The 12,317-nt window shown below is 45.3% G+C and overlaps 1 protein-coding gene across 1 annotated transcript; it reads right to left on the bottom strand.

The window, feature by feature from the left end:
- Positions 1 to 734: 734 nt before the first annotated feature.
- On the bottom strand, positions 735 to 11,264 carry LOC105511431. Its single transcript, XM_011941572.1, is given in 6 exon segments — positions 735 to 845; positions 4,528 to 5,128; positions 9,165 to 9,350; positions 10,702 to 10,939; positions 10,942 to 11,013; positions 11,138 to 11,264. Coding segments are annotated over 6 exon segments (1,257 nt in total). The 5' UTR covers positions 11,187 to 11,264.
- Between the last annotated feature and the right edge of the window lie 1,053 nt (positions 11,265 to 12,317).

The following is a 12,317-nucleotide window of genomic DNA, read 5'->3' as shown; positions in this document are numbered from 1 at the left end:
TCTCGCTCTGTCGCCCAGGCTGGAGTGCAGTGGCCGGATCTCAGCTCACTGCAAGCTCCGTCTCCCGGGTTCACGCCATTCTCCTGCCTCAGCCTCCCGAGTAGCTGGGACTACAGGCGCCCGCCATCTTGCCCGGCTAGTTTTTTGTATTTTAGTAGAGACAGGGTTTCACTGTGTTAGCCAGGATGGTCTCGATCCCCTGACCTTGTGATCCGCCCGTCTCGGCCTCCCAAAGTGCTGGGATTACAGGTTTGAGCCACCGCGCCCGGCCGTTCCCTGTTCTTAAAGTCTTTCATACTTCACTTTTAATTTTCCATGTTGCATTCTAGATCACTCCTGCAGATCCATCTTTGACATCACTAAAAATCTCTTTAGGAGTAGCTGATCAACTGTTTGACTTTCCATTTTGTTTTCAGTGATTGTGTGAGGCATTCCTAGATACATTATTTGACAATTTTTATGAAAGTTACTTGATGGTTTCGGACATTCTCTTTTTTCTTGTTTCAGTTTCCCTTCGTGTTCATTTAAATGTAGCTCTCCAAACTTTCATATCTTATAATGCCAAAATTTACAGTCTTCAGGTTTGCACTTCAAACATTTGTTGTTTGTGTTCATGTTTCCTCATGGCTATGTCCTAATATTCTTCTTACTGGGAATCTGTTTGTTCGATGGTCGTCTGTGACATTCTAGAGAGGCCCGGACTGGGAGTGAACAACACCAAGAATCTGTCAGGTTTACAGGCATCTCCAGTCTAACTCGCAAAGGTACGGGCCCAAGAACTGTCTGCTGCGCTCCGGGCTGCCATATACACCCACAACATAGGTTGGTAGGATCAGAAATGCTCTCTGGGAAGTCCCAAGTAAAGATTCAGAAAAGAATTCAAATTTTCTAATTCTTTCTAGAAAAACTCTCTTCATAAATAAATCCCATTAAGCCATGTAGTCATCATGACATTTTCTTCCAAGGGATGTTACATATATATATATATACACACACACACATATATGCATCTCTGTGTGTGTATACATTTGTATGTATGTGTGTGTGCATATATATACATACACACATATATACACATAGATCTTAAATATAAAAATGGCCAAACCTATGGATATCCCTACTTCTTTCCTTTTTTTTCTGAAACCCAAAACTTCAAAAAATAACTTAGATATTGGAGGTATTGGAATTATATTATGTTTGTAGACTTCAGACTCCTTCTTTTCTTTTTAGACAGAATCTTGTTATGTTGTCCAGGTTGGAGTGCACTGTTGTGATATTGGTTCATGTCAACCTCCACCTCCCAGGTTCAAGCGATTCTCCTGGCTCAGCCTCCCAAGTAGCTGGGACTACAGGTGACGCCACCACACCTGGCTAATTTTTTTGTAATTTTAGTAGAGACAGGGTTTCACCATATTGGCCAGGTGGACCTTGTGATCAGCCTGCCTCGGCCTCCCAAAGTGCTGGGATTACAGGCATGAGCCATCACACCCGGCCTGACTTCATACTCTTTCAAATTTAAAAGCATAACTTATTTCAAACTGGAAATTCCCATACAAACTGACAAATGAGCCTGAAGAAGCAAACGCTCTTATGCTTCCTCAACAGGAGAATACTAGTCTATAAACCCGTTGAAAACCATCTCAGGCATAGTGTGACTTATTAATGCTCATCTCTTCTGCGCCCAGGACACTGGCAACTTCAATATGAAAAATACTAGGGCCTAAATTTCTAGCATCAAAGATTTGTTTTACCATTGTCCAATTTAAGACACTGATGGAAGAAAAGTACTCAGTTTACTGTTTAGGTCCAACTTATACAAAGTAAAATGAATATCCCTTACTCTGAAACCATATGTTCTTCTCTGAGTAAATTAAAAGGTGACATAAATCATGAATTAAGCCTACTGGGCTAGACTGAGCCAGAAGAAGACAGAGCTTTTTTCTGGAAAGGTTAAGTTTCCAGGGTTAGTCAATGTGGTTCAGGAAGGAGGCTGTTACGCAAAGATTTTACCTTGTTAGAAGATGCTGGGATGTGTGATATCCTGGGTACTCAGCTGATCTGGGGAGAAGGGTAGTTAGGCGTGTAATATGAAGGACCAAATGTCATCAGCAGGATTGTCCTGTGAAAATGTCTTTCAATCATCTGAGACATATTTTGGGCTCTTTGGCCCTCTCTGCTCTGTCCTGTTTGGGGGCCAGGTCTCTACATGGGGAGAACGTATTTCTACCACACAGTATTCTTTCCATCTTCACAGAAATGCAGAGCAATTTCTGCAGGTCTGAGGACTTCACTTTGGGTTTGGCAGCAAATCTTTGAGCTGCTCAGCTACAAATTCATGAAGCACATTTCTCATACTGCAGAGCTCAAAGGGAGACCAGAGCATGAAGGGGTGGCCTGCCCCTCCACACCTGTGGGCGTCTCTCGTTAGGTGGAACGAGAGACTTGAGAAAAGAAATGAGACACAGAGACAAAGTATAGAGAAAGAAAAAGTGGGCCCAGGGGACCAGCACTCAGCATACAGAGGACCCAGGCTGGCGCCCGGTCTCTGAGTTCCCTCAGTATTTATTGATCATTATCTTTACCATCTTAGAAAAGGGAAGTGGCAGGATAATAGGATCATAGTAGAGAGAAGGTCAGCAATAAGACATAGGAATAAAGATCTCTGTGACATGAATAGGTTTAAGAAAAAGCGCTGTACCTTGATATGCATATGCAAGCATCTCCATAAACCTTTTTAGTGCATAAAGAGCAGCATTGCTGCTAGCACGTCCCACCTTCAGTCCTAAGGTGGTTTTCTCCCTTCTCAGTAAATAGAACATACAATCAAATCGGGTTTTACACCGAGATATTCCATTGCCCAGGGACGGGCAGGAGACAGATGCTTTTCTCTATCTCAACTGACAAATGAGCTTGAAGAAGCAGACGCTCTTATACTAATCCTCCTCAGCACAGACCCTTCACGGGTGTCAGGCTGGGGGACGATCAGGTCTTTCCCTTCCCGTGAGGCCATATTTCACTGTCACATGGGGAGAAACCTTGGACAATACCTAGCTTTCCTAGGCAGAGGTCCCTGCGACCTTCCACAGTGTATGTGTCCCTGGGTACTTGAGATTAAGAGAATGGTGATGACCTTTAACCAGCAAGCTGCCTTCAGGCACTTGTTTACCAAAGCACACCCTGCATAGCCCCAAATCTGTTAAACCTTGAGTCACCACAGCACATGTCTCTTGCCAGGACAAGGTTGGCGGTAGGGTCACAGATTAACAGCATCTCAAATACAGAACAAAATGGAGTCTCTTATGTCTACTTCTTTCTATATAGACACAGTAACAGCCTGATCTCTCTTTCTTTTCCCCACAGGAGCACTTGCTTCGCTTATAAAAGTACTGGGTCCAGGAAGGCAGCAAGAGATGAGATTCCCTCCCACTGTCTCCACAGGTCACTGCACTGTGTCCAGGGCTTTGATGTCGTTGCAACTCCATCAGGAGGGAAGCTCAGGAAAGAGATAGAAGCAGAGCCCTGCCTCTAGGTGAAGGGAGACTTTAGGCACAGGATTAAAGAAAAGTTAGTAGCCAGTGTCTGGAACATCTACATATAAATTGTGTCCACATTCACCTAGGCAGCACAGGTGTCCCCCAGAGAGGAGTCCAGGGACTGTGGAAAGTTGAGACCGTTGTGTGATCAGATGCCTCAGTCTGGGAGAATCCATCCTGTGGTGGATTGTATTGAGTCAACTTTGCAAAGGCAAGATAAGAAGGCCATTTCTCTAATCATTCTGGGTTAGAGATGGTCAAAGATACGTTAGGTAAAATTTGTTAGATAGATGTAATACAGTCACTATTACACTAGGCAGGTCATTGTGGTCAGACTGAGAGTCAGTGACCAGCAAATACAGAGGCATCCAACAGACCTAGGAAGACCTGTTCCTTCTGCACCTTGTGTCCTGTTCATCTTCCCAAATGCTGGCCAACAGCAGCCAGGCTGCCCCCAGTGTTTGGCAGTGCACCTGCAGGGGTGGCCCCCATAGAATGGGAACAGCTTTCACAGAAGCAGGTTTCCTTGGCCTTTTCCTGTCCTCCTAGCTCAAGGTCCCACTGCATGGCTTGGCATGCTCTGATCCTCTCAAGTCCCTGCATCTCCAGCCTGTCCTACCCAGAGCTCCAGAAGCCCTGGCTACTGACTGGCTCTCTCACCTTCTGACTTCTCTCCTCCAGACTTTGTCTTCCTTAGCTCCTCCCACATATGCATACGGTCTAATAAATCCGTTACAGTGTGAAATTTGTAGTGGCCCTGTTTTATTGATGCAAACCTAATGGAGATGTTCTTAACAGAAGTGGTTTCAAGGAACAACCTTTAACGATGGAATTCTAGAAGTGGATCTCTGATCTATCTAGATTTGTTGTGGGGAAAGACCCTGAAGGAGAGCACAGAGACCTGGAGGAGGTCAGGTGCTGCAGCCACAAGAGGAAGCTTTTTCCCAGGTGTGGATGCCATGATAGTGATTCCCCATCAATTTCCAAGACTGACCTGAGCCCAGCAATCAAAGGGGTGGGCTTTCTTGCACTTAATGCTAGATCTCTGCACAGAGCGAGGCTCATTCTGTCTGGGCCACTTTGGGCCACTTGGGGTTCCAAGGTTCCTGGTGTAGAGAACTCTGCCCAGGGCATCCCTGAGTCTTGGGGAGCGGGGAGGAGGGCAGAGCCTCCCTGTCTTTATGTGCAGAGAGGAGGCAGCCTTGTAGCACTGTGAGTAACTGCTGGCACAGAAGTGCACAGATGTCTGCGAGGGAGCAGCCGACTCCAGACTGAGCGGGAAATCCTCTGTGTTTGATCTAGAGACGTTGTAGCCATTGGAAACTTCTCCTTTGTCAGTGACACCAGCAGCAACTGAGTAATGAATCAGCCTCAGCCCCATACCTGGGTCTTGTTGATACCAGGACATGCATTCATGGTTCATATCATGGGCACACTGCAGTGTCATGCTCTGTCCTGTCTTCAGGACCTGGAATTTTGGGGTCTGGGTGACAGCAGCAGTCCCTGGACCTGCAGAGAACAAAACTGATGCTGCAGCCCCAATGGGAAGGCACTGGGCCTTTAAATCCATGCAAGAGGCCCTGCCCAGGACCCATCTGCCCACAGGAGAGAAAAGGCCGCACAGCACAGAAGCCTGATGCTCATGGCAGGTGCTGCAGGATGGAGGGGTCTTCTGGCTCTGTGTGTTGATAAAAGGGGAACAGGGCTCTCAAGGCAGTCATTCTGAGATGTCATTCTCACTGCCTGGGCCCCAGAACCTTCCTGTCAGGAGAGGACACACCTCTTCCCCAGACAGTCAAATTCAGGATAGATGCACCAGAGAACAGCTGAGAATGAGAAGAGCACATTTGTCTGAATGGAAACAAGTCTATAAGATTTTCATGACCTTTTGTAAACCATTTGTATTTCAATGCAAATTTTATTTCTTCAATGATATAATTAACATTCTAGTGTTAGTTATCTACATAGTGCTGTAGTCTAGAGTCTTAGGGAAACTCCTCATGTCTTCCTGGTGTTTTTGACTCCTGTGTCCCAAATACTCCTTCAAGTATCCTTTTCTAATGTGGTTAATTGACCATAATCCTGTTTAAAATCCTTTGTCTATATTGGTTTTCTCTGTTATCAAGTTTCCAAGTCCCAGGAGCAGGCTCATCAACATTGGAGGAGTCGTTTTGCTCTGTTTCTTGTCAATTCACTGACAGATGGGACTCCTGAGAAACCCAGCTGAGCACCTTCAGCTCCACCTAGGGCCCTTCATTTCCATGCCTGGGGTGAGATCACAGCAGGCAGAACCACCTCACGCTGCTGACTACCCACTGTGTGTGGATGATGGTGACCACCCAGCACTGCCCATGACCTATGGGCACAAAGGTGGCCTGATGCGTGAGGGACTTGGGGAGAGAGGGCGGGCTTTAGGTTAAGGACGAATCCTCTGTTTGTATTTGAGATGTCATGTTTCACAGAGAATATCCTTTTGTGCAGGGTGCCTACCGTTAATTTAGTAATAATTAAATTGAGTAATAAACAAAAAAGAACTCAAATAACATATCTCCTGTCTCCTCCAGGGTTTCACAAGCTTTCCCCGGGGGTTTCTCCTTGTCTATTTTCTGAGCTCATCATCTTCTAATGGACCCAGCCAACACCCTTCCCCCAGGTCCCTGTGTCTACTGTACCAAGCAGCAGAGTTTTATTCCTTCTGGCTCCTCTCATTTCCATGGCTGCTTAATTACCAGTGGGGTGGGTTTAGGATGGCACAGGGCAAAACAACGTAAAGGGCATTATTCTTCTAAGTGCTCTGATTCACACTCAAGATTATATGCTTCCTGGTAGAGCCTCACAGTGAAGGGGTGGCCTGCCCCTCCACACCTGTGGGCGTTCCTCGTTAGGTGGAACAAGAGACTTGAGAAAAGAAATGAGACACAGAGACAAAGTACAGAGAAAGAAAAAGTGGGCCCAGGGGACCGGAGCTCAGCATACAGAGGACCCGGTCTCTGAGTTCCCTCAGTATTTATTGATCATTATCTTTACCATCTTGGAAAAAGGGAAGTGGCAGGATAATAGGATCATACTAGGGAGAAGGTCAGCAGTAAGACATATGAATAAAGATCTCTGTGACATGACTAAGTTTAAGGAAAAGCACTGTGCCTTGATATGCATATGCAAACATCTCCATAAACCTTTTCAGTGCATAAAGAGCAGCATTGCTTCTAGCATGTCCCACCTTCAGCCCTAAGGCGGTTTTCTCCCATTTCAGTAAATAGAACATACAATTGGGTTTTACACCAAGATGTTCCATTGCCCAGGGACGGGCAGGAGACAGATCCTTTTCTCTATCTCAACTGCCAAGAGGCCTTCTTTCCTCTTATACTAGTCCTCCTCAGCACAGACCCTTCACGGGTGTCAGGCTGGGGGACGATCAGGTCTTCCCCTTCCCGTGAGGCCGTATTTCAGACTATCACATGGGGAGAAACCTTGGACAATACCTAGCTTTCCTAGGCACAGGTCCCTGCAACCTTCCACAGTGTGTGTGTCCCTGGGTACTTAAGATGAAGAGAATGGTGATGGCTTTTAACCAGCATACTGCCTTCAGGCACTTGTTTACCAAAGCACACCCTGCACAGCCCCAAATCTGTTAAACCTTGAGTCACCACAGCACATGTCTCTTGTAAGGACACAGGGTTGGGGGTAGATTAACAACATCTCAAATACAGAACAAAATGGAGTCTCTTATGTCTACTTCTTTCTGTATAGACACAGTAACAGTCTGATCTCTCTTCTTTTCTCTACACACAGTACTCATCGCATGTGGATCAACACTTCCCCATCCTCACCTCTCAGCTTGCCAACAAGTTACAGACTCTTAGAGTAGAAAAGGCCTTAGAAAAATCTTGTTTCCATTTCCAGGTGTGCTTTGTAAGGTGGAGTTGTTATTAATATTTAACACAGCTGTTTGTCCTTCATTTCCAAAGCAATTACTCCCTCAGGTGTGCATCCGTGCTGAGACCTGAAAAACCATTAGGAGAAGGCGGAGGGTTGCATCACAGCCTCACAGCTTAGAATTTGATATGACATGTCCTTTGTCTTGGACATCCTGCGGCCACTCTGCTGTGTTCCCAACTGGCCCTCCCCACTGCCTGTGCTTCCTTCGCTGCTGGTTCAAAGAAAGTAGGATCCTCCTAATTTTAGAATGCAGGAACATTTACCAATTTCAGGCCCATGAGTGTCTCTCTTTGAACTCTGAGTTATTTATTAAACAAACTGTGACTGCATTGGCCGTGCCATTCCCACCAGACTTCACAAGATAAAGGAGCTTTATAGATGTTTACCTAACCTCCAAAATAAATTATCCCACCTTCCAACTACTTACCAAGCAAAACTGACGAAAATCAGATGGGATTTTAGTTAACATTGCTTTCCTGTACATTTCACATACAAGAAATGACCATTTAGTTGCTTTTCTCCCTCCCTCATGTTAACAACAGCTCCCCATAGAGCTTCCTGGTCTAGTTTATTCACATCAGTGTCTCTGCTACATCTTGTGATGGGAATAATTTTCTCAAAGCTCACATCTTCTGATTGCAGGCCACTAACCATTTACCTGCTCTAGTATCTCCCCATTGCCAACACCATGATGCCTGTACCTGCAGTGCTGTAGGGTACACAGACCCTCCTACCCCTGGTGTCTTATCTGAAGACAACCCCAGATGGTTCTAGACTTCCCCTCCCTCGAACTCCAGTGACCCATCAATCAGTCCCACACAGAAACAAGCAGACTGTCCTTTATCTGGCTCCATCATTTATTAGCTCTGAGACCATGGGCAAGGCCATTCATTAACCTTCCTGGACTCTAGCCTCATGTAGATCCATCTATAAAACAAGACTAACATTCCTCTCAATGCTTTATGAGCATGAACTCAGATACTGTGTAGTCTCCCATAGGATTGATAATTATCTATCCTTTTATCCATTCCTGTCTCCTCATGCAGGAGAAACTGATAAAAGCTCTCAGACCTGCTAGGACTATGAGTGATGGAAAAGCTGGAATCATCAAATAAGTGCTGGGGTGAGGAGAACCTGGAAGCATAAGATGCCATTCAGTCACTTTAGAAAAGATCTGGCAGAACTTAGGAATCAGGCAACAGAGCGCGAGTGTACCTGTCTACCCTCATTATGCAACGTGAAGCAGCTAATAGGAGCAGGTTAGGTCTATATAGACCAACCTGGAACAATAAAGACCAAGCCTGTTAACAGAAAAGAGTGTGCACACGGCAGGTGAAGTGTACAGGTGAACCCATTTTCTGCAGGTGTACTTGGGTGGAAAGGTATGCATGAACACAGAAAAGAGGGGTGAAAGGAAGCACACCAGAGTGTTCGTATTCATTACCAGTGGAAGGTGGGATTGGATTCGAGGGCATTATTGACATTTTCATTACATATATATTATTTAATTTGGTTATTAAAAAATCTTAACCACATACAAGCTTTAAGTTTAGACTTTTCATCAGGTGTCAGAATTTGTAGCACCTAAAAGAGCAAAGTACAGAAAGCTCCTATTAATGGAACACCCTATAAAGGCCCCCCCTTTTTTTTTTTAAATAAACTGAGGATAAAGTGTGCTCCGTAAAAATGTACAAGCTCCTGGAGAACACAGCAAATCTCTGACTGCTGAGGAGGGTGAGCATCGAGGTCGACACATTTGATGGTGAGATCAGTTCGTGCTGATTATGAACTAATAAGGCTTCTACCTCTGAAAGCCTGATCACCACGGGGAAGTGGAGGATCTCACTCCTTGTCCTAGAACAGGCTTTGAATAGCCCCCTGATTGGAAAAGGAAGAGAAATGAGCACCCTCTAGTGCCTGCATTTCCAAACTCAGTGAGAGCTTGTTTCCAGTTTTACATTTTTCAAGCTTTAGAAATGCTCTTTGTTTCTAATCCAAGTAGCAGTATTATTATGATGTTGATTGTAAGAATACTGCACGGTTATCAATAGCACACAGCTTTCTTAAATACAGATTTAGCGAGTGGGTGGAAGAAAATGCTGTCCTTAGGGAAGGTGTTCCGACTTTGGTATGTTTAAGGTTCAATTATTTAAAATAGCTAGTCTATTTTTGGTCTTTATTGCCTAAAGAGGTAAAACTGCATTCGTCTTTAAAGCATAGATTCAAATCATTTCGGCGAAACTGGGGCTTCCACCCCAATTTTGGGCCTCCACCTACCTCTCCACCATCAGCTCCGGGTGTCTACTTGAGGGCTGTGTTTGACAGGCTGTTGCTTTTTCACTGAACATATGTCCTTCCCTCCCATTCCTAGGTCTCTGTCTTATTTCTTACATGAGACATATTTCAGGTACATTTATTCATAGTGGTGAAAATCCAAAATTAAATTTTACTAGAATAAATTGAGAAAAATATGCTTAGACATTTATATGAGAAAGTGGTTTTTGTTTACACACAAACAAAATTGTTTTTTAGCTTTTGTTGCATTAAATTAAACTCTTGTGCATCAAAAAACACCATAAAAATGAAAATGTAAGCTACAGACTGGGGAAAGACACAGGGAATGCATATAAATGATTTTTTAAAAGTGTGAAATTTAACATTCCTCAAAGTTGCTAATGAAGAGGCCATAGTAATGACCACTGAAGACAACTGGATCTCTACTGCCGCCCTGCTGGTCACTAGAGGGCAGTGTGAGGGCTCTGACTTACTGACCAGGACACAGAAGGTGATGATGGAGCAGGGGTTAGGTAGAAAATGTATGGACTAGTTTGTTTCCTACTTCTGATCCTTACAAGCCAGGAGACGTGGGAGAATGACTCAATGTCCCTGAGTCTTCCATCCATAAAGGAAAAATAAGAATGTTTGATATGCAAGATTGTTGAAAGGCTTTAAGCTATATAACAAATACAAAGAATCAATCGCACATCTAGGGCTCATTGGTCACACTTCTCCTGAAATTACCCGGGAAGTGACAAGCTGCAAGAATATGCAGCAGAGAAGCAGGCACTCTCAGGGCACAGGAAACCTGGGCTCTGTTGGTTGGGAGAGCTCTGTGCTCAGTAGGACAAAAGACATGCCTTCCAAACAACTCAAAGCTTCCCTTGAAGGAGTGAAACCTGGGTAGGGCCTGCAGCTCTCAAATCAAAGCTAAGGCAGGAAGTTTATATACAGAATGTCAGTGACTCTACCAGGCTGTGCCAAGCTGCTGGCACAGAGATACAGGGCCGAGTCCCCCATCTCCGAGGCATTCACGTTCAGCTCAGAGCTATAGTTAGGGAACTGGCAACCTGAGAATCGTTCAGGGAAGTTGCCTCTGACTCTCTCTTCCTTCCTATCATACTCAAAGATAAGCTGGGGCCCCTGACCCAGGGCCTGTTGGTGCCAGTACACACTGGTATGCCCAGAGATCTCAAAGCCACTTGCTGTCCTCTCGTTTTGATCTGGTGTGTGGGACTTTGGGTGACTTCAGTGTCCACTGGGCCTGTGGGAAAAGCAGATGGAGGATGACCACAGGAGACAGCCTGGAGACCCTCCCTAAGGTAAAGTGGAGAACACAAGAGTGGGAAAGCTGCGAATGGGGTTGCTGTCCAGTGCACAGGACTCACCTGCTCCCAGGAGACAGAGCAGCACCCAGCAGAGGAGCCCGGGGCCCATGGCACAGTGGGGCAGGCAGCACTGCACCTGACGCAGGGCTTGGTTCTCCTGGGATAGAGTTGAGTGAGTTCTTTGCCTTGATTTTCCTGATGGGAGGGGTATCCTGTGATGTCACTGTCCTGTGTCCTCCCCATGCAGGCTTCCTTAGGTCTAGTGTTCCACGGACCCTGCACTCTCTACCTGTCCTGCGGAGCTGGAGGGACAGGTGAAGGCAGAAGCTTCTGTGGTGATACAGTTGCTCCTCTGCCCACACTGTCCCAGCTCACAGGCCGCCTGATTGCCGTATCACCCTCCTCCCACCTAGTACTGCAGTGCTCCATGCTGGAGCTCACACACCTGCTCATCAGCGGAGAGTGAGGAGCCTGTGATTAAACCTCAGGTTCCAGCTGTTCCTTGCGGTCCTCACATCATCTTTCTGATGCTAGATTCACTCCAATATTTCTAACTATATTTTCTTGTCCCAGGCAACATTGCCAGCCTCTTTCTTCAGTGACTGGTGGTGCAGAGTTCCCAAGACTTAGTCATTCTGATCAGATCCAAAGCAGACCTGGGTTGTCTGTAAATTATTAATAGTACAGATTCCCCAGAAATAATTCTAGTACTTTAATAGCTCACAGCACAGAGTTTGGCTTATAGGAGACAGGACAGCAGAGGGAGGTAGGGTCACCATCTGTGCTGGTTTGCAAAATCTATTCCCATGGCTCCCTTCTTTCTGGGTTAAATTTCGTGGTGTCTGAAAGTAGTCCCACAGTAGCCTGAATGCTTAGCACCTTAGATATTTCTTTCTGCAGATATCTGAGCGAATGACTCATAATTTTTATGTTCCATGAAGTCCTAGAACAGGACACAATTTTGCCAAGGATTTTGCTACTTACAATAAGAATGGCATTTACTTCAATTTCTGATACCTTCTTTCTCATTTCTCCATGAGCCCTCACCACAACTGCCCTTAATTCTCTATTTTCAGCAATCTAGGCTTTTACTAGTCTGCTCCTCCCAATTCTTTCAACCTCTATCCATTAGCCACTTCCGATTACAGCTACTTCCACATTTTCAGGTATTATAGCAACAGCTTCACTCTCGGTACCATATTTTCTTTCAATTTCTTTCCTATTGCTATAAAGAAATACT

The sequence above is a fragment of the Colobus angolensis genome, unplaced genomic scaffold (assembly GCF_000951035.1).
Source record: "Colobus angolensis palliatus isolate OR3802 unplaced genomic scaffold, Cang.pa_1.0 Scaffold2, whole genome shotgun sequence".
Lineage (NCBI taxonomy): Eukaryota > Metazoa > Chordata > Mammalia > Primates > Cercopithecidae > Colobus > Colobus angolensis.
This window is presented reverse-complemented; position numbering and strand designations above follow the sequence as displayed.